We start from the raw sequence: 19288 nt of genomic DNA on the forward strand, positions 1-19288 counted from the left end.
TCTTCCCGGCTATCCCATAACTCTTCCCACTGACCCCAGAGAATCCTCCTGCCATCCCCTGGACCTCACCTACTAACCTCTTCAGGCCTCAAGAACCTCCCACTCCTGCTTGCCTTGCCTACTCCCAAAGCTCCACACTGGTGGCTCAGGTCCTCTCCCCCCACATTCTCCCTCCCCAGTTGTCACTAAGGCTCTGCCCATTCCAGATAAACTTGGTGTCAAGGACAATGTGCTACTGGGCAGCTCTGTCACCAGCTCACTACCCCCAACCGCCCAAGACAGGAAGGGGGTTGGGAAACCCACAGTCTGGAGCTTAGGATTGGTGTGCACTTTCTCATGATTCCCCCAGTGAGGGACAGGCACGCTCAGATAGGGCCCTCAAGGGGGTCACTGCATCCAGCCCCCAGCCCCAAGCAGTGTTCTGTGCAAGGGACAGGATGGGAGTCTTTTCTAGTTTCTCAAACCCCAAGAGCCCATTTCATGTTGTGGTCCACTAGGACCTCAGATTTTCTGCTGGATTTGTCCCTCCCCCATCACCCTTTCTCCCCGGAAGACCTCCATGAGGGGTAGGGGACTAGCCAGCAAATAAAGAGGGCGTGGGGGTCAAACAAGTTCCCGTAATCTTTACCCAGCACACTCATCTTTTTCTAAAAACAAAAAAAATTTTTTTAATTTTTTTCTTTGGGTTTGTACAAGAAATTTACAATGTGAAAAATATACAAGTGAAAACAAGGCCATAAACCTGGGTGTGGGGGAGGGGCCACTTGGTCACAAATACAAATAAACAAGACATTTCTGAGTTCTTCCTTTGGTCTGACTACAGCCCCCTTACCCCAGGAGAGAGGCTGCAGAGCTGGAACCTGGGGATCAGACCCGACTCCCAGCCCTGTCCCCCAAAATGGGCAGGGTGGGGGCAGGCACATCTGGAGCAGCTGGCGCTGTTTGGCTCACTCTGGCTGTGTGATGGGGAGAATGTGGAGATGAGGGAGCCCCTTCCTCTTCCCAGCCCCCTGGCCGGGTGGGCTGGAGCGCTGGGGGTGAACGGGGTTGGCAGAGTGGCAATGGCAGTAGTTGGTGAGTGAAATAGGTTGAGTGAGTAGGAGCCTCTGGGTGACAGTGAACAAAGGGACCTTCAAGGAGTCTGATCTTGCTCATCCAAGTCATAGGGCAGCCCTGAGTCCTTGACAGAGGCCCAGAGGCCTGGATCCCAGGAGACAAGTGGCCCCGGGGCCCTCAGTGGATCTGAGGCTACCATCTGCATTCAGTAGACCTCCCCGCAGAGCTGGATGCCAAGGCCCTAGATTTCGGTGGCAGTGATCTCCTCCAGGCAGATGCAGGGAGCTGGCTCCGCCAGGCCCAGGTCCGCGAGTTCCCGGGCCTCCAGCTCCAGGCTGAGCTGCTGCAGCTCCTGCTCCAGCTGCCGGTTGCGTCGGTACATCTGGATGTAGTTGTGCTGCAGCTGCTTCTGGTAGCGGATCACCTGCTCCTTCTCCGCCTGCCAGGCCAGCCGCTCCTCCTCGAAGCTGTCCCGCTGCTCCTCGCCTCGCCGCCGCTCCCGCTGTAGCTCCGCCCGGAGCCGCTCCACCTGGGCCCGCAGGCTGCCCCCAACCCCGGCTGCTGCCCGCTGTGCCTTGGCCTCATCACTCTCTGCCAGGAGGAATGGGTCAGCAGTGGCAGGAGGCACAGGGGGTTCCCGGAGTCCGGCCGCCTCGGTGTCCAACTGCCCAGCTTTCTCCCGCAGCCGCTCAGCCTCCTGGCGGTGCCGCTGCAGCTCCTGGGAACAGGCCTCCAGCTCCAGCTCCCGTGTTCGGGCTGCCTCCTGGAGGCCCCGCGTCCGGCCCTCACTGACCCGCAGCGCCGCCCGGGCTTCCCGCAGCGCCACTCGCAGGGCCACCAGCTCGCTGCCCTTCTGCACCAGCTCTGCCTGAGATTCCTTCAGTTGCTGCTTCAGGAGGGAGATCTCGCCTGACTTCTGGCACACCTGGGGGTGGGAGATAGTCAGAAAGGATGATGAGAAGTGTTCTCCCAGGGTGTCAGGCCCTGACATCATGCTGGGCATTTGGGGAGAGGTGGTTTGATCATTATACCCATTTTACAGATGGGTATACTCAGACAGCTATTAATTGGCTACGGTGGAATATAGACCCAGATCTTTTGCTTTCAAAGCTGGGGTCTTTAAACCATCACGAAGCAGTAGCGCCCTGGGGACTGGGTGGTGGTGGGTCTGGTAGGAGTGGAAGCAACTGAGGGCAGTGCCCACATTTCCAGTTGAGAGGCACTACAGTATCTTGGTGAAAAGCAGAGACACTGGAGCCAGACTGCCTGGGTTCAGATCTCAGCTCAGCCACTGACTAGGTGTGATCTCTGGCTCTAGCCTTTCTGGGTCTCACTTTCCTCACCTATAAAATGAGAATATTAACAGCACCCACTTCACAGGGTTGTTACAAGGATTAGAGGATACACTCTACATTACATGCTTAGAACAGTGCCTGTTGAGCAGCAAGCACTACATTCTCACTCTTAGTATGGCGGGAAGGCAGTGGATGGGAATGTTACTGGCTACGTGAGCACTTAGACCAGACCAATGAGGAGACCAAATGTGGAGGCCCAAGAAGACTCGCACCCAGAAAGGGAGGTCAAAGGGGGAGCCTCATCTCACAAAGGTGAGGAAGGGGAGGCCCTCTGGGGGTGGCAGGTGAGGGGGTGTGGCTGGGCCCCTCCTTTCAAGGCTTACCCACTCCCATCCCCACCCCCACCGCCTGCCAAAGGCCCTGCTCCCTGCCCATCCTGGTCTGGCCCACCTCCCACTTGGTCTCCTCCAGCCGTGGCCCGAGCTCCCGCTGCTCCCGCTCGAAGGTGGCGCAGCGCCGCTCCAGCTGCTCACGTTCCTGCAGCAGCTGTGCAAAGTCATCCTGCAGCTGCCGCTTCTCCTGCTGCAGCTGGAACACCTGAAGCTGCAGCAGCTGTTGGGCCCGCTGCGCCCGCTGTGCCTGGGCCGCGCCGTCCTCTCGCAGGGCCTCGCGCTCGCGCTGCCAGTGCCGCTGCCGTTCCTCGTACACCTACGGGCGAGAGGGCAGGCCTGGGTCCTGGTGGCTCCCCCAAACCTCAAGCCCTGGCCACCCCCAGCTCCCCAATCACCGACTTCCCTGGCCCCCGTCCTGGGCTCAGGGAAGGTAGATTCCATTCAATAATTACAATAATTACAATACCAACAGTAGCAACTACTTTTATGAAAAGCGACACAACAACAATAATAATAGCAAGAACTTATGTGGCACTTCCCAGGTGCCAGGCATTAGTCTAAGCACTTTACACCCTTCACCCTACTTAATCTTCATGATAACCCTGAGGCCAGGAATATCCCCATTTATAGATGAGGAAACTGAGGCTCAGTACAACTAAGTAACTTGCTCAAGTCTGAAGGACAGTAAATGGTGGTGCTGTGTCAACCACTCTACAGTGTAAGCCAGACAGCTGGGGTGGGGATGGGGTCACAGTGCAACAGCCCGACACCTGCCCCTCAGCACAGACAGAAATGCTTCTTGTATTCCCAGCACCTGTGGATGTCCTGCCATGCCACCCCCGACACTGCCACTGACCACACCCGGCACATGGTCACCTCGCTCTCGTCCAGACTGTCCCGCAGCTGCTGCAGCTCTGCCTCCCGGTCTCGGAGCTTTCCTTCCAGGACACAATGCAGCAGGGCCTCGTCCGAAGGGGGTGGAGGGGGTGGAGGCGGTGGCGGGGAGCGTTCCCCACAAGAGCTGCTGTCAGGGGAGGCCCGGGGACCGCTGCCCAAGAGCCCCCCGGCCATGCGGCCCCCCAGGGAGCCTGTGCTCTTGCTGGAGGAAGATCGGCCGCTGTCTGAGTGGGAGGGCCCAGTGGGGGCCCCTCGGGCTGGCCCAGGCAGTGCCCCCCGCCCAGGGCCGTGGGAAGGCAGGTGCCCGCCTGGGGAGTTGGTGGCTGGCTCTGCACCCCCGGTGCTGTAAGTGGGCAAGCTGGACAGTGAGTTTCGGCCGGAGTCGGATAGAGTCCCCGATGGACAGCTGCTGGCCCAGCCACTCAGTGTCAGGGGTTTGTCGGTAGCCGAGGAGGAGGAGGAGGAGGAGGAGGAGGCAGGGCCCCCAAACAGCTGCGTTAGGCTGCCTTGGCTCCCTGACAGTCCGGCGGCCCGAGGACCCAGGAAGCTAGGTAGGGATGGTGCCCCGCGAGGTTTGGGCAGCACTGGCTTGAAGGCTGTTGGGCGGATCACAATTTTCTCCATGTTCTGAAATGAGGTGCCACTTGACAATGGGGATAAGGCCGCCCAATCTTTCAAAGCCCTTATCATACTCCCTGCCCTCCCATCCGGGGTCCCCAATCCCCATATATTAATAACAATTGCTACCACTGGCTGAGGGCCTCCTGAGTGTCAGCTTTATGTCAAGCAATTTAAAACGTTCCTCTCAGATCATTACAACAGCCATACAAGCAAAATATTATCACTATCTCATACACAGATGAGGAAATGGAGGCTCAGCAGAGTTACGGGCCTTGCTCAAATTCAAACACACTGTTTTAAGTATAAAACAGTATTTCTACGCAGCTAACGTTTATCGAGTACATATTACATGCCAGGCACTAGGCTAAACACTTTACACACATTATTAAATGTAATTCTCCCAACAATCCTATAAGAGTTGACCTATTACCTCCATTTTACAGATATAGGAACTGAGACTCAGAAAGGTTAAATGACTTCCCTGAGGTCATACAACCAGAATGAGGCAGAGTTGGGATGAGAACCCAGGTCTGGTGAATCTGGAGCCCACACTCCTTCCTCTAAATAGGTCTCCTAATTTCAGCTTCTCCAGGGAACCCCTGATTCCACCCAGGCCCCAAAGGAAGGGCTGGTCCTCACCTTCTCCAGCTTTCCGGAGACAGGGATGAGCTTTGGTGGGGGACCGCGGAGATGGGCATTGCGTGCCCGCTGCTCTCGGGCATCTTCGATGTCACTGCTTGGGCTGGGGGGTGACTCTGTCCGGAAGTCTTCATTGACGTAGGTAAAGTTGGTGCCAGGGACAGCCTTCCTGGGGGGCACAGCTGGGCACAGCGGCTCCTGTGCCTCATAGCCACCCTGCAGCAGCCCATCCTGCTGGCGGAAGAAGGTGGGCCCAGGGGGACCGTGATGGCGGGGAGGAGCCGGCCCCCCAGGGCAGGGCCGGCCTGAGATGAGGCTGCTCACGCTGCCCATGGCTGGAGCTTGTGGGGCAGTGGCGGCCTCAGGAGCGGGCTCCAGTGGCACTGGCAGCGTCTGCACAATGGCCATGGCAGCAGAGGCTCAGGCCTGGCCAAGGGCCTCCAGGGAAACCTGTGAGCAGGGCAGTGGTGTCAGTCTCTCCATCTTGAGCTCCCTCCCTATATAGGGTCTCGAGTCCCTCCTGGTCCTTTGTCCCAGGTCAAACAGCCCCCTGACATCAGTAACAAGCACTGATACCCTCCCCCCAATGCATCCCCTCCGAGTCTTGGCAAGAACCTCAATTATCCCTGGGCCCCAGGCCACTGCCCAATTCTGGTCTGAACAGGGCTGAGGACTGAATATACCAAGCAGGGATGATGAAGGAATGGGGCCCCACAGAGGCCAGGACTCAAGTTAGGGAGGGAGCCCTCTCTACCAGTTCCCAGCACCAGTCCTTGGTCCCCTGGGACAGGTGGCCTCATTAGAGGCAGTCTGGGCAACCTCAGGGGTGCAGTCAGCAACTCAGATGGTAATTAGGAAACAAAGAGCTAAGGCCAGGCAGTGCCCAGCCTCCCCAAGCTGGGCCTCAGTTTCTCCCAGACAGACAGGCGGCAAGGGTGGAGCTGGTCAAACAAGAACTCAGAGCTCTTAGGGAGCCCACAGGTACCCTCTGGGGTCTCCTGCCTCCAAGAGGTGGATGCAGGCTCATGCCTGTTTCCATGACAACTAGCCTCACCACACCCAGTCAGGCCTAAAGAAGCCTACACAGACCCACTGCCAACCCCTATGAAACCTTCTAGCTTTGGACATTCCCCAGAGTAACCCCAAGGGGATGAGGATAGAAGCTCTACCATCACCTCTGGCAGCTGCTCCAAGATCTCATTTCCCTGGAGCCCAGGGAAGAGGGCTCCACCTCCCCAGGCCCTGCTCCTTCCTGGAAGGGGACAGCAAGTCTCCACCCGGAACTCCCTCCCCAGTCCTGAGGCTGAAGACCAGGACTCAGGCATCTGCTGAAGTCATCATGCAGAACGGGAGCCAAGAAGTGGACAGAGAATTGCGTAGGAGTAGGAGTGTATGCATCTTACTTATTTGTGCGTGTGAAACTGTGTGCACAAGAGCATGAATCTGAGCACTGTGTTTGAAAACATCATGAATGAATGTGTGAGTATATATGTTTGGATAGATGCATTAGTACATTCAGATATACATGCATATGTATGTGAACTCATATGTGCATATCTTACAAAAGAGTATGTGTGTAAATAGGGTGTCTCAGAAAGTATGTAAAAGTTACAAATGCATACATAAGTGAATTTGTGATGTATGACTGTGACTATGTGAGAGAATATGTTTGGTTAGATGTCCATTCATATATACATGAGTTTATGTATCTTACACAAGTGTGTGAGTAGGAAATGAGGGTGCACAAGTGTGTAGAGCACCGTGTGTGCATGGGAGTACGTGAGAGAGAGGGTGAGAGCCTGGGTGGCACGCAGGGCCAACTGGGAGAGTGGGAGCCTGGTTTTTGTCACTCACTGGATTGTGGGGAGAGGAGAGACACATGAGTCTTTGCTTGATCTGCTCTCCTTCATTCTTACGTGTGTTCCGTTAAGTTCGCCCCCACCCCCCCTCCCCGCTCAAGTCAGAAGATCTGGAGAACCAGGGAGGTGTCCAGACTGAGGAAGGAGGAGGTGGGAGCTGGGGGTGGGGGTGACTGGTGTCCACGGAGCAGGGGCAGGGGCTGAGTCCACCCCACAAGCGCCAGCCCTGAGCAAAGCCAATGGAACACCCCCTCCTCTGCCCTCTCCCAGACCACTCCAGGGCCTGGAGGAAACAGTGGGGAAGGGGCTTCTTAGGGGGCCATGGGGGCTGGCATCTCTGTCTCCCTTTCCCCACTTCTGTGAGCACAGAGAAAGTGGAAACTGAGGGGAGGAGACAGAGGGATTCAGACAGGGACCCAGAAGACAAGAGACAAAGACTGAGAGAGGCCCCAGGGTCAGGCAGACCCAGTGAGCCGGGGTCCCTGCGCCCCACGGAGCCAGGAGCCCCTAAACCCAGAAGAGACACTGAGCTGGGCCCTGAGAGCCAGACACCCAGGGAGCCAGCGCCAGGCGTCTGGAAAGCCAGGCCCAGCCAGCCCGTCTCCTGCTCTTGGAGCCCGAGAGAGAAGGAGGGGCAAGTGGAGGCTCCATTTTGAGAAGTGCGTTTGTGGCTGTAGGCAGGGAACCCCCAGCTCTCCCCAACATCCTTGAGAAACCGCTCCGGCACAGCACACACTCCCCCCGCCCAGTGGGGACTGCTGAGGGCTGGGTCCAGCCGGGGTCCGAGGGAGGTCTGGCCTAGGTCCGAGCTCCCACAGACCTGTTTTGGGGGCAGAAGAGTTCGGGAAAGTCTCCCCCTCACCAAACTCCAAGGACCATCCAGCGGGATCAAGTCTGGAATCACGAGTTCCCATTCCGAGACCGGAAGCCGGGAGCCCCCAATCCACCCTCCGGAATCCATCCCCCCCTCCGACCCCCGCCGCTTCCATAAAGTGGGGGCAGCTGTGGAATGCCGCCTCCCCACGGGACCTCCGCCGTGCATAAGTTGGGGTCACCCCCAGGTCGCCTCCCAGCCCCGGCCCCCCCTCACCTCCACCGCGCTGCTCCATGCTCAGCCCCGGGCCGCCCCCAGCGCTCCACAGGCGCGCCGCCCTGCTCCAGCTCGCGCGCCGCTACTCGGAGCGGCCCGGTCCGGCCCGGCCCCGCCTCCGGGCAGCCCCCGGCCCGGCCCGGCCCAGGCCCCGCCCGGCCCAAGTGGGCGGTGCAGCGCGGGGGAGGGTCCGAGGGGCGACCCCGCCCCTGGGGCGCGGATAAGCGTAGGCCCCCCGCGTCACGCGTGTCCGGCGAGGCGCACGCACGCAGGGGCTACGCAGCGGGACTCAGGTTCCCTGCCTCCGAGGCGCGGTGGTTGTGTGTCTGGGGGCTCGGTCAGCTCAGGACTAGGCGGCGGCGGGTCACCCTGTACCCCTACCCGAGCCCCGGGGCCAGCGGCTGCTGATCATTGTTCGAGCACAAAGGGCCAGGCGCCGCGGCGGCCGCCCTTCCCCCTCCGCTCCTCTAGTCGATGCCAACCCCGCCCCCCCCGACACACTCTCCGGCTTCGGAGTCCAGAGAGGGAGGCCGAGGGTCAGCTGCCCCCCACTCTGGGCCTTGCGCCCCAGCACAAGTCGGGGGCCGAGGTTTGGTGGGTGCTTGCCCCACCCGCAGCGGGTTGGAGGAGGCACGCTTGGATTGCGGAGGCGGCGCCACCTAGCGGCCTATTCGGAGAACACGCCCAGTCACCCCCAAGACCCCCCTTGGGGGGGTCCCTACCCGACTCCCCAGCATTGTGCCCTCTCCCACGAGAGCCCAGGCCTTCCCCGAGCGCGGCTCTGTGCTCCCCAACCTTCCCTACGAGTCATTTGCTAAGAGAGAGGTCGTTGCTCGAGAGGCAGCCCCTGGGCCCCCAAAAGTCACTGGGGTGAGCTGGTCCAAACTTACAGGCCAAGCCTACACGAGCCTCACAGCCGACAACACATTCCACTGTCTTCTCAGGGTCAGGGATATTCTCACCCTCTGGCAAACAAGACTGTCTTAACACCCACACGATCTTTCCCACATTCAGTCTCACACAGCCACAATCACACAGTCTGTCTCGTCCATCACAAGGTTCCATGTCCCTTCTATCCATAATCTTCAGGCCAACTCACAGAGATACACTCGGTGTCACACGCCTAGTTGTGCACAAGCTTTCACAGCTCGAGTTCCTTCGCACCCAGTCACAATCTTAAATACACTTCGTCTCTTAAGCATTTTTCACACTGACAGTCTTATTCACAGTCACAAAGACAACTACTTACACATACACGTTGTATTTCACAAACATTTTAACACATAGACTTGCCCGTAGGGGTCTCTGTGACCTAGTCAGGTCAGCTGATGCCCGCACCCCAGGGCAAGGACAGCCTCCTGCCCCCTAACCCCGCCCCCCAGGGCCAAGGCCCGCCAGAGCTCCTCTGCCCCAGGAAGGAGCATTCCCCCCCTTCCAGGCCACAGCCCTGGCCGGCTCTCAGCTCTATTTTTAACTCTATGGAAAGGGTTGTTTTTCTTTCTTTTTCCCTGGAAAGGGAAACATAGCCCAGCCACCCTCAGGCTCACCCTAGACCCTCTGCCTCACAAGAACAGACTGAGCCCCCCCCCCCCCCGTGGAGACCCCCTCTGCTGGTCTTACCCTGATCCCAGCCTCCTGGGACACCAGGAGCCTCCTCCCCTTTCTGGCAGCCTGCCCGGAAGCTCAGGCAGCAGCTGGGCTCAGCGTGTGTGTAGAGGTGGGGGGTGGGGCAGGGAGGGAAGCCGAGGGCCGCTGCCCACTACCTCATTCCCTGGGGGGAGGGGGGCCGTCCTCCCTTCTACCGGAGGGAGATAGGCCCACTCTGGTATTGAGGGGATGTGTACGCTCATGCATTCTCTGGGGAAGGGAACCTCCCACTCTTGCATGAGTGGGTCTTCTGCTCCTACTTTGGGGGTAGGAGCTCCCAGTTCTGCAAGGAGGAGTGGTAGTAGGAAGGGGACCCACAGGCGCTCCCGCAGCTGCTCCCTGGGCTGGAGGACCGGGCGGGGGCTGCTGTACACTACCATCCAGAATAGCACCCCCTTCAGGGATACTTTCAGGGATGGGGGCACCATGTTCCGGAGAAGGAAGACGAGGAACCCAGGTAACCCCACCCCAGCGCAACAGTCTCTGGTCCTCCTGCGCTACCCCAACTCCAGGGAGCGTTGTGTTCCCATTCCTAGGGGAGGGCTTATCACCTCCAGGAGAAAGAAATACAGTCCGGCAAGGTATCTGGCACACTTGCTTAGTACCGCGGCGGGAGGTTCCCGCCCCGAGGCTGGGGTGGGGGGAGCACAGCCCGCTGGTGCGCGAAGCGATCACGTGCTCAGTGCCTGTTTACGTCTTAGTCTTCACCTGCGGGCTGCAGGGAAGCAGGAACCTCCGGAGGTGTCCCACCCGGCCCGCCCCCATCCGCGGTCACCGGGCGGCCCTTTTCTCCCACTCCCGTCAAGTACGCGACAGCAGCGCGCCCTGCCCGCTGGGGGTCCTCGCGGGCCAGTGGCGCTGCTCCACGGACTACTAGCGTTAACTCACTGGGCGCGTCCGCCCCGGAATGCACGTGTGTTCGTGTCTCCAGTACGCGTGTGTGTCTGTGTGCACGCGTGTGTGGGCCCGTCAGTGTGAGTTTCCGTGTAGGCTCCCTGTTCAGAGTCCTGGCCTGCGGCCCCCGGACCGGGAACCCCCCCCCCCTCAACCCCAATCCCCAGCTTCCCCAGATCGGGAAAGTTCGCTCCGGGGCGGGTGTGTGCGGCAGGCGAGAGTTCCTGCACCTCCGTGGCCCCACCACTCACTCACCCAGCGCCACCTGCACCGCCGTTCCAGCTTCCGCCCGGCTCCTGCTCCAGAGCCGGTAGCTCCTTGCAGCAGACCCGCCGGCTCCCAAGCCAGCTCCGGGCTGCGGACTCCCAGCGCCAGCCCGCCCGGGCTTGGTGGAGCGGGGCGGGGCGGCTAAGGCCGCGCCCCCGACCCCGGCAGGGGAGTGGTCTGCGCAGCACCCCCTCAACAGCCGACCCAGTACCCAGCCCCCCTGTGGCTCGACGGTGGCCCAAGACTGCACCTCTGGCCTCTGACTTCACAGCTTACTGGATTTGGCTTTTGACTTATGAAGGGGCCAGTGGTGCGACAGCCAAGCTAAACTACCTGGCTGCCCTAACCAAGTTGGCTATAGGGCTTTACTGCCACCCTCCTCTGCTTTGTAGGGAGCCCACCCTGGTCCACTCTCAGCCCACCCCCCCAGACACAGGGGAAACCCCTGGGAATCAGACAAAGAAGGCTCGGGTTTCACCAAAACAGACCCCGCCCTTCCTCACACACACCTCGGGGCTGGGGCTGCCCGAGCAGAACCAGCGTCTCCCCCTCCCCTGGAGTAGGTGTCTGCCCAGGTGAGCAGGCTTGCCAGTTCTGGCCCCTACGGAGTATGGCCAGGTTTCTCTCAGGCTCATAAAGTTCCACCCACAGGCACAAACAGGAAGTTAACCTGTATTGCAGGGAGGCACCGAGGGCTCCCACCCTCCACGGCACTCAAGGCAGCCTGTGATGTCTACAGGTATCTGGGCCATATTTGCAGCCTGAGTACTTGGGCAGCAGGAGTCCTGTGAGTTTAGTCCCTTCTCAAACCCATTCCCAGTAAAGGGATGGAGGACCAAGGCTGCCCCTCACAGGCAAGTGTGACAATGAATCTGAGGACAAGGCTGCAAATCCAGCTGGACTCTGCTGGGCCAGGCTCTTCCTCAGCTCTCAGGAAGATTCTTAATGTCCAGCTGGGCACAGGCAATTTGCCTCAATTCACTCTGGCTACATACAGGGACAGTGACTCCCAGGGATCTTACACAGGACCCAGGGATTAACTACTGCTTTCTAGGCTCCAGGGACTCCTGAACACCCTTTGGGCTAATTTTGATGTGAGGAGTTCAAGGCAGGTGTGGAATGGAATGTGTTTGTATAGGGGGTGGGGCTGGGGGATCATTAGCATTCTGGTTTGTGCAGTGTGGGGGGTATCTGCTAGGAGGGTGGGGCAAGACAGGCACGTGTGTATCTATCCCTCTAACTCCAATTCACACAGAGACCTCACAAAAGTCCCCTAATGGAAATCCCTAAAGGATTTCCTGAGAACACACCAGGCATCCTAGGGAGACCAGAATATGGAACCCACATCCTTATAGGTAGGACTGACCTGGTGGTGTGCCTCTGGAAGGCATGGCTGATGTTCAACGTTATAGACCCTGGATGAGGCCTAGACCAGCCAGCGGCTGGGAATGATTACTGCAGGATTAAGAGGCCTGGCTCCAGCCAGTCTGGGAGAGACCCCCCAAGAAGGGAGGCCCTGGAGGAGGTCCCCCCTCCCTCCCCCCAGAGAACAGCTTTGCTCCAGGGTGTTTCAGGAGACAATTGTAGCCACAGTTTTCACACACCACAGACCAGAGACCCCAGACCATTCCACAGGGTTCCAGAACCCCCTCTTAGATTGACAGGGAAACCTTGATAAAGCAGCCCTGCTTTCAGGAAGCAGGAACCCCACTGACCCCACCACCCTTTACAAAAGGCTTCTCCCCAGCCCCCTTAGAACATCTTGCGTTCTCATCACGCTTGCAGGCAAATCTAAAGGGAAACAGACTTTAGGATATCAGAGGAAGTGAGCTGGGAAAGTGTCACCATTTAGCAATATTTCTTTAAAAAATTTTTTTTCATTAGAAGCAAGATTTCTTTCTTTCTTTTTTTAAATATTTATTTATTTGGCTGCACCGGGTCTTAGTTGCAGCAGGTGGGATCTCTTTTTTTTTAATTGCGGCATGTGGGATCTAGTTCCCTCACCAGGGATTGAACCCGAGCCCCCTGCATTGGAAGCACCAGAGCCTTAGCCACTGGACCACCAGGTAAGTCCCTTAGCAATATTTCTGACAGGTCTCTGGGTAAGTTATCTTACAATCTCCGGCAGGGTTTCTTAAAAATGACGAGTCCTTCAGCCATAAAAAGAAATGAGTTATTTGTAGTGAGGTGGATGGACCTAGAGACTGTCATACAGAGTGAAGTAAGTCAGAAAGAGAAAAACAAATACCGTATGCTAACACATATATATGGAATCTAAAAAAAAAAAAAAAAAAGGTTCTGAAGAACCTAGGGGCAGGACAGGAATAAAGACGCAGACGTAGAGAATGGACCTGAGGACACAGGGAGGGGGAAGGGTAAGCTGGAACAAAGTGAGAGAGTGGCATGGACACACATACACTACCAAATGTAAAATAGCTAGCTAGTGGGAAGCAGCCACATAGCACAGGGAGATCAGCTCGGTGCTTTGTGACCACGTAGAGGGGTGAGATAGGGAGGGTGGGAGGGAGATGCAAGAGGGAGATATGGGGATATATGTATATATATAGCTGATTCACTTTGTCATACAGCAGAAACTAACACACCATTGTAAAGCAATTATACTCCAATAAAGATGTTAAAAAAATAGGTTCTGCATTTTTTTTTAATAAATTTATTTATTCATTTATATTTATTTTTGGCTGTGTTGGGTCTTCGTTTCTGTGCGAGGGCTCTCTCCAGCTGTGGCGAGCGGGGGCCACTCCTCATCACGGTGCGGGGGCCCCTCACCGTCGCAGGCCCTCCCGCTGCGGAGCACAGGCTCCAGACGCGCAGGCTCAGCAGCTGTGGCTCACGGGCTCAGCCGCTCCGCAGCATGTGGGATCCTCCCAGACCAGGGCTCGAACCCGTGTCCCCTGCACCGGCAGGCAGACTCCCAACCACTGCGCCACCAGGGAAGCCCCGGTTCTGCATTTTTAAACAAGAGCCCCAGTTCTGACACACACTAACATAAGAGAAAAGCTGAGAGGGTACAAGAGGAGGGAAATGTACTGGGGGGGTGGCCAGATAAGAATATGCTGAGCTTGGGTCCACGATGAGAGGTCAGTGAGTGGCTCATGTCACAGAGGGACAGCTGGTCAGGCAAAGCCTTAGGCATGGGGGCCCAGTGACCCACACCTCTGCCAGGGATCACATGGAGATCCTCTGGGAAGACAGAGATAAAGAAGCACCATCCAGTCTTCCCTAGGCCACAAAGAGATATAAAGGTGTGCATGCATGAAGACCCTTTAATACCCCTGCTTTCTTGGGAGTGCGCAGCTCAGACAGGGTGGGGGAGGGGACCTATCTGCTCCCAATTCAAAGTGAGAGGAAAATCCAGTTAAAGACTGGGGTGACACCTAGTGGTCAAATAAGAAAAAGCACAGAAACAAAGGCAATGGAAAGTTTTTTCAGTAAAACTGGAAAAGGCTCTACAAAAAGTCATGATTGCAGCCACTCCAGCAGTCCAAGGCAGCATACCATGGAATGAGTGTCTAGATGGCAGGCACCCTGGGCTCACAGCTCCCTTCCATGGCTCTCTTCCAGGCTTCCACCTTTGTGGCTGTCCCTGGTATTATAAGGGCTGAGCACCTAGATCCAATGGTAGTAAGCACCACCTCAGGGTAGGCTCCAGAGTGGGGAGCAGAGGAGATTGGTATCCACCATGTCACCCCTTGGCTCTGAAAGCCTGGGCTGGAGTTTTGGCAAGAAGTGCCCTATCCCCCTCCAGGTTCAGGGGGCCTGACCCCACTGCTTTTACCTCAACTTGCTCATTCCCACCTCAGGGCCTCTGTATTTACTTTTCCCTCTGCCTGGATTCCTTTCTCCAGATGCTCACATGGCTCAATCCTAGTTCTTCAGAGGCCCCAGCTCAAATGTCCTCTGCTCAGAGACACCTTTTCAGATCATAATCTAAACTAGCCTGTAAGCATTATCACATTACTGTACTGTTTTTTCCTTTAGAGCATTTTTCACTATCTAAAACTATGTTTTGCATGTATTTGTTCATTGCTTATCTTGTCTCTTCTACCACATTACAGGTTCTGTGGAAGCAGGGACCCCATCTGTCTTGTCAGTGCTATATTCGCAGGATGTAGAACAAAACCTGGCACACAGTAGGTTCTCAAATATTTGCTAAATTGAATTCTCTTGCAATGAAACTCTGCCCTAGGCTAGGCCCCTCAGATTGAGAAGGGCCCATAGCTCACAACTACAGGACAGAGGCAGCCCTAGCAGAGGACTAAGAAAGAGTCTCTACCCCAGCCTGTCCTGGCAGGCTCGTTTCAGCGTCCAGCTCTGCAATGCCTTCACCTTGAAGGCTTGGAGAGGTCTGGCTTGTTGGGGTTGGGGGCCTGGTCAGAGTGAGTCTCAGAGATCTGGGGCACAGCCCCCTTTTTGCCAGAAGAAGGCTTTTTGGCCACTAGCCCATTGTCATCCTTGATCTTCTTGAGCCGGGCCTTGCTCTTTGGTGGTATGGAGAAGGTGAGAGAGCTCTTATTGAATTCAAGTGGGAAGACACCTACGTCTCCATCAAAGCGGTTCTTGGACACCTGTAGATACCGTTTCCCTGGCCCAGTTACCAGCCTCCTGTCCTGCAGGATCAGAACATTGTCCGCTTCCTGGCTTGCCTGGGGGGAAAGGGGCAGAAGGAGGAAGAAGCAGTGAGAAAACATATAAGAGAAGCACAAAGGAAGGTTGAGGGTGCAGGGAGGAATATCAAGAATGGGGGAAGGGAAAAGTACTTCCCCCATCACCAAAGCTCTTTGAACTACTGACCAGAATGCTGGGGCCACTTGAGTCTTTTAGTTCCCTGACAACCCTGTTGCTGTCCCAGATTGTGTACACGCTGTTCCCTCTGCTGCTAACACTTCTGGCTCCACAGCTCACTCAACCCGAGCTCCTTATCATTTAGGTCCTGGTCTAAATGTTACACTTCATCAGAGAGACCATTCTTGATCCCTGTAAATAAAAAAGGCACTACCATCTTTCCACTTCTGTGTTATTCTCTTCCCCAGTCCCATGTCTGTTCCATTGTGGCACATAGTTTGTGTTCCTTGCCCTGTATTCCCCGTGCCCAGCCCAGGCCTGCCGTGTAATAGGCACTCAGTGTACCACTGGAAGCTCCAGGATCCGGCTGGTCCCGCTGCCCAGAAGGCCCTCCACTTATTTGCTTATTTAACAGCTACTGTCTGACAAAACCCAACCCAACCTCTGTTGACACGTCTTCTAGGAAGTCTCCCCCGAGGCTGACTCAGATGCCTTTTCTCTTTTCTCCCAATACCTGTGCTGCCTATCATAGCTCTTATCATACTGAGTTGTAATCACTGTCTCCTTTTTTCCCCGTTTTTTTTTTGGCTGCGCCACGTGGCGTATCGGATCTAAGTTCCCTGACCAGGGATCGAACCCGCGCCCCCTGCATTGGAAGCACGGAGTCTTAACCACCGGACCGCCAGGGAAGTCCCTCACTGTCTCCCTCTTTTCCCCATAGAATATGTGAGTTCCTGGAGGTCAAGGAGGGCAAAGGACCAACCATTATCAGCCTTTGTATTCTAGCACATGTGTTCCTCATGTCATGGCCCCAGAGGCAAGCTGCCTCCTGCCTGTTCCAGATGGACAGTCAAGATGATTTAAGGCCGAATGAGGGCTGTCCCTGGTCACACCTGCCCCCTCTACTTTCCATAGCTTGAGCTCCTCTAAAGCCCACTTACTTTGGCTGAGCCAAAAATGGATGCTGTCTGTAGTTCTTTATCATCATCTTCCTTCCGGGGGTGAATGACCAGTGTCACATGGCAGCTACTGTCTGTGGCAAACTTCCGAAAAGCCCCGATGATATAGTCTTGAGCTGCAATCCTACCCAACAAAGAGGTTACCAGACACAGAAGGACAAGAACAAACACATACTCCTGATTCGTTCACATCTCCCAAAAAACCATCACAACCTCACTCTACTTCCCTCTACCCAAGGACTCACACTTAAGTCCCTGTCCATGCTTCCCACTGCCACACCCCACACCTCTACAAAGACAGAAATACATATGGGATGGTATGTTCCTGCACATATGTCAGGAAACAAGAGTACAGTGTGTCTGCCCAGAGGCCAGCTGCCTGAGAAGATGTGTGTTTAAGTGGGTTACAGCTAGACAAGAGGAGGATGTCACCTGTCTGTGGACAGCTGCTCATGACCCATCATGAATTGCAGATTGTCGATAACCACATGACAAATGTCATACACGTAGACTGCATGTTGCATCGTGTCTATTACAGTCCTGGGAAGAGGAAGAGACAATGAATTCAAGAGTCAGTTACAAGTCATCTCCAGACCATGGCAGTCAGAAAACTGCTGGGAGTCTGTTCTCCCACCCTCCTATTCTTTGAAAGCTCCAGGCCTGGGAATCTCACCTGATGCTCTGTTGCCCATGAAAAGTCATGAAATAGAGGGGCAGGTCCTCAAAGCGGTCGGCCCACTCGTCATATTTGTCCAGTTGCTCTTCCAGTCGCCCCACAGCGAACTGTGTCAGCATGACCCGGGCTAGTCTCACGTTGCTGATCTCAAAGCTACCCCATAGCGTGTTCACTCCCTGGGTACACAAATCCAGGGCATATTCACTGATGAATGTTGTCTTTCCACTGCCTGTCGGCCCTGCATGGGGGGTTGAACACAGACCCGGGTGAGGAGTAAAGCCCTACCCTTGAAACCAAGACACGCACGGAGCCTTCAAAGTTGGGAGGGGAAGGCGCCTCTTCAACATTTACTGTAGCCCAAACCCACATGCTTCAGTCATCTGACCCTCTGCCCCCAAACCGGCCAAGCAGTGATTTCCCAAAGGGTCACCTGTGAAGACTGTCAGCTCGCCCTTCCGATGTCCCTTCAAGAGACGATTGAGGTCGGGGAAGCGGCTCCAGCGAACGCCAGCTGCCTGCTCCACATTTGATAGCTCTCCTAGCACCTCCTCCCGAAGCTGCCGGAAAGACACGATAGACTTGTGCCAGGCAGGCAGGGCAGTACGCAGAATACGAGAAAGATTTAAGCCTTGGTTCAGAGCCTCCAGGGGAGAGGGCTGCTGGTCCCCAGGCCGCACCAAGGAGCATCGTTTGGGGTTCAGTTTCCGGGCGAACAACTTGGCAGCTTCCCAGGACCGAAGGTCATCCCCCAGCCAGAGCACAATGCGTCGGAACTGTTCGAGGTAAGGAAGCAAGGCAGGGGGTAAGCAGGCTGTCCCTCGGGGTAGGGCAAGGGTGGGCAGCCCTGTGGACTGGCTCAAGGCCAGGCTGTCCAGCTCACGACTCGTCAGCACCACCTCAACATCTCGACGACTGATCAGTGGTAACCCAAACAGGTTGTGGAAGGCACCAGGCTGGGGAATGGTGGTCTCCACATAGTGCACTCTGTCACCCTTGCCTTTGGCCCCTAGTAGCTTCAGGCCTCGTAATGCCAAACCTCCAGGGGAGAACCAAGGAAAGACAAGGCTGTGAGCAGGCCGCAGATAGCGCACACTGAAACGCTTGAGTGTGTCATCTGTCACTTTGGTGAGGCCAAACATCACGCGAGCCAGCTGGGCCTCCTCTGGTTCAGGCAGCTCCCAGAGAGGTACGGCTCGGTCCCAGATCCTCTGGACCTCCTCACTGTCCTCAGCTTCTGGGGCCTCACTAAGCAGGACCCCTTCTCGGGCCCCATCCCCTCGCCCCTCCACGCTGGCCTGGAAGTCTTCCCAGCTCCCCTCTGCTAGGCTGGTCATGCAGAGAAAGCGGCCTGTGGTCTTGTCAATGAAGAGGCTGAAGGAAGTGGCAGCACCAGTCTCGTCCTTGAGCTTCGAGGCCCCCACAAAGGGACTAGGTGCCCGCACGCAGCTGTGCCCATCCTGGAAGGGGATCCCATGGGCCCGCAAATATTGCCGGATTTCAGTTGCAGTTACAGGCAACACTGGTACCTCCAAGGCGGCGAGAGCCTCCTTCCTGTACCGTCTGCGAGGAGGGCCCAGGGCCAAGCTTCGTGGCAGGCCCCTCCACCCCATCCACGGCCCACGCAGTGGCAGCAGGATATGGAGGGGGTACCCACTTCGGAGGAGGACCCACATTCCTAGTCAAGCGGGGGAAGTCACTGCTTGAAATGCCTTAGGTGCCCGGTTCGGGTGTCTTCACTACTAGGTCAGACCCTAGGGATCCTGCACGCAGCTTTCTTCTCCCTCTGAATCCTCTTCAGCCCCTCTACATTGCCACTTCACATCTATGCCAGAGGACACGGCCCTTTCACGTCCGCGTCCCTTTGGCCGGTTCCCTACCTCTGAGGTCCTCCACAGCTGCTCCCCCCGCCGCCTCCCCTCCGCGCCGCCCCTCGCCGATGCGGTTTTTCTCGATCATCTCCTCGCCACTACCGCCCCTCCACTGCCCCTCCTCGTCGTCCTCATCTCTGCGGCCGCCTGCGTCCCTTCCGTAGTCCCTCTCCTCTGGGTCCCCTGCTAGAGGACCGCTCCGCCGCTCCTTCACTCAAGGGGACATCAGGCAACCTGAGCGCCACTCCTTCGCTCCCGCCGAGCTCCGCGCTCAGAGGGACGCCCGCCGCGCCTCCGCCGCGTGGCTTTCTCGGCTCCACTGCTA

The 19288-nt window shown here is 56.7% G+C and overlaps 2 protein-coding genes across 4 annotated transcripts; both read right to left on the minus strand.

Moving 5' to 3' along the window:
- Positions 1 to 1063: 1063 nt before the first annotated feature.
- On the minus strand, positions 1064 to 10807 carry LZTS2 (leucine zipper tumor suppressor 2). 3 transcript variants are annotated; one of them, XM_061205068.1, is made up of 5 exons: positions 10646 to 10807; positions 4901 to 5350; positions 3620 to 4267; positions 2802 to 3059; positions 1064 to 1981 (listed from the first exon to the last, which is right to left on the minus strand). In XM_061205068.1, exons 2-5 carry the CDS (start codon positions 5306 to 5308, stop codon positions 1298 to 1300), a joined length of 1998 nt encoding a protein of 665 aa, XP_061061051.1. In that variant the 5' UTR covers positions 5309 to 5350; positions 10646 to 10807; the 3' UTR covers positions 1064 to 1297. The 3 variants fall into 3 exon arrangements, with proteins under 3 accessions (XP_061061051.1, XP_061061136.1, XP_061060972.1); XM_061205153.1 differs by lacking the exon at positions 10646 to 10807 and adding an exon at positions 9470 to 9515; XM_061204989.1 differs by lacking the exon at positions 10646 to 10807 and adding an exon at positions 7850 to 7964.
- A 2516-nt stretch (positions 10808 to 13323) lies between these two features.
- TWNK (twinkle mtDNA helicase) lies at positions 13324 to 19005 on the minus strand. Its single transcript, XM_061194239.1, has 5 exons — positions 17526 to 19005; positions 17093 to 17333; positions 16852 to 16959; positions 16402 to 16543; positions 13324 to 15321 (listed from the first exon to the last, which is right to left on the minus strand). The coding sequence occupies exons 1-5, from the start codon at positions 18766 to 18768 to the stop codon at positions 15001 to 15003; spliced, it is 2055 nt and encodes a 684-aa protein (XP_061050222.1). The 5' UTR covers positions 18769 to 19005; the 3' UTR covers positions 13324 to 15000.
- Positions 19006 to 19288: the final 283 nt, after the last annotated feature.

Source organism: Eubalaena glacialis, chromosome 1 (genome assembly GCF_028564815.1).
Source record: "Eubalaena glacialis isolate mEubGla1 chromosome 1, mEubGla1.1.hap2.+ XY, whole genome shotgun sequence".
NCBI classification, from domain to species: domain Eukaryota; kingdom Metazoa; phylum Chordata; class Mammalia; order Artiodactyla; family Balaenidae; genus Eubalaena; species Eubalaena glacialis.

Bases quoted from the DNA above. Each gene is read 5' to 3' on its own strand.
- LZTS2 (XM_061205068.1), bottom strand. From the start codon at position 5,308: ATGGCCATTGTGCAGACGCTGCCAGTGCCACTGGAGCCCGCTCCTGAG. The intron at 4,268-4,900 runs GTGAGGACCAGC...ACCTCATTTCAG, and splicing joins TCTCCGGAAAGCTGGAGAAG to AACATGGAGAAAATTGTGAT. The intron at 1,982-2,801 runs GTGGGCCAGACC...TCCCACCCCCAG, and splicing joins TGGAGGAGACCAAGTGGGAG to GTGTGCCAGAAGTCAGGCGA.
- TWNK (XM_061194239.1), bottom strand. From the start codon at position 18,768: ATGTGGGTCCTCCTCCGAAGTGGGTACCCCCTCCATATCCTGCTGCCA. The intron at 16,544-16,851 runs GTGACATCCTCC...TTTGTTGGGTAG, and splicing joins GAGCAGCTGTCCACAGACAG to GATTGCAGCTCAAGACTATA. The intron at 15,322-16,401 runs GTAAGTGGGCTT...CTTTCCCCCCAG, and splicing joins CCATTTTTGGCTCAGCCAAA to GCAAGCCAGGAAGCGGACAA.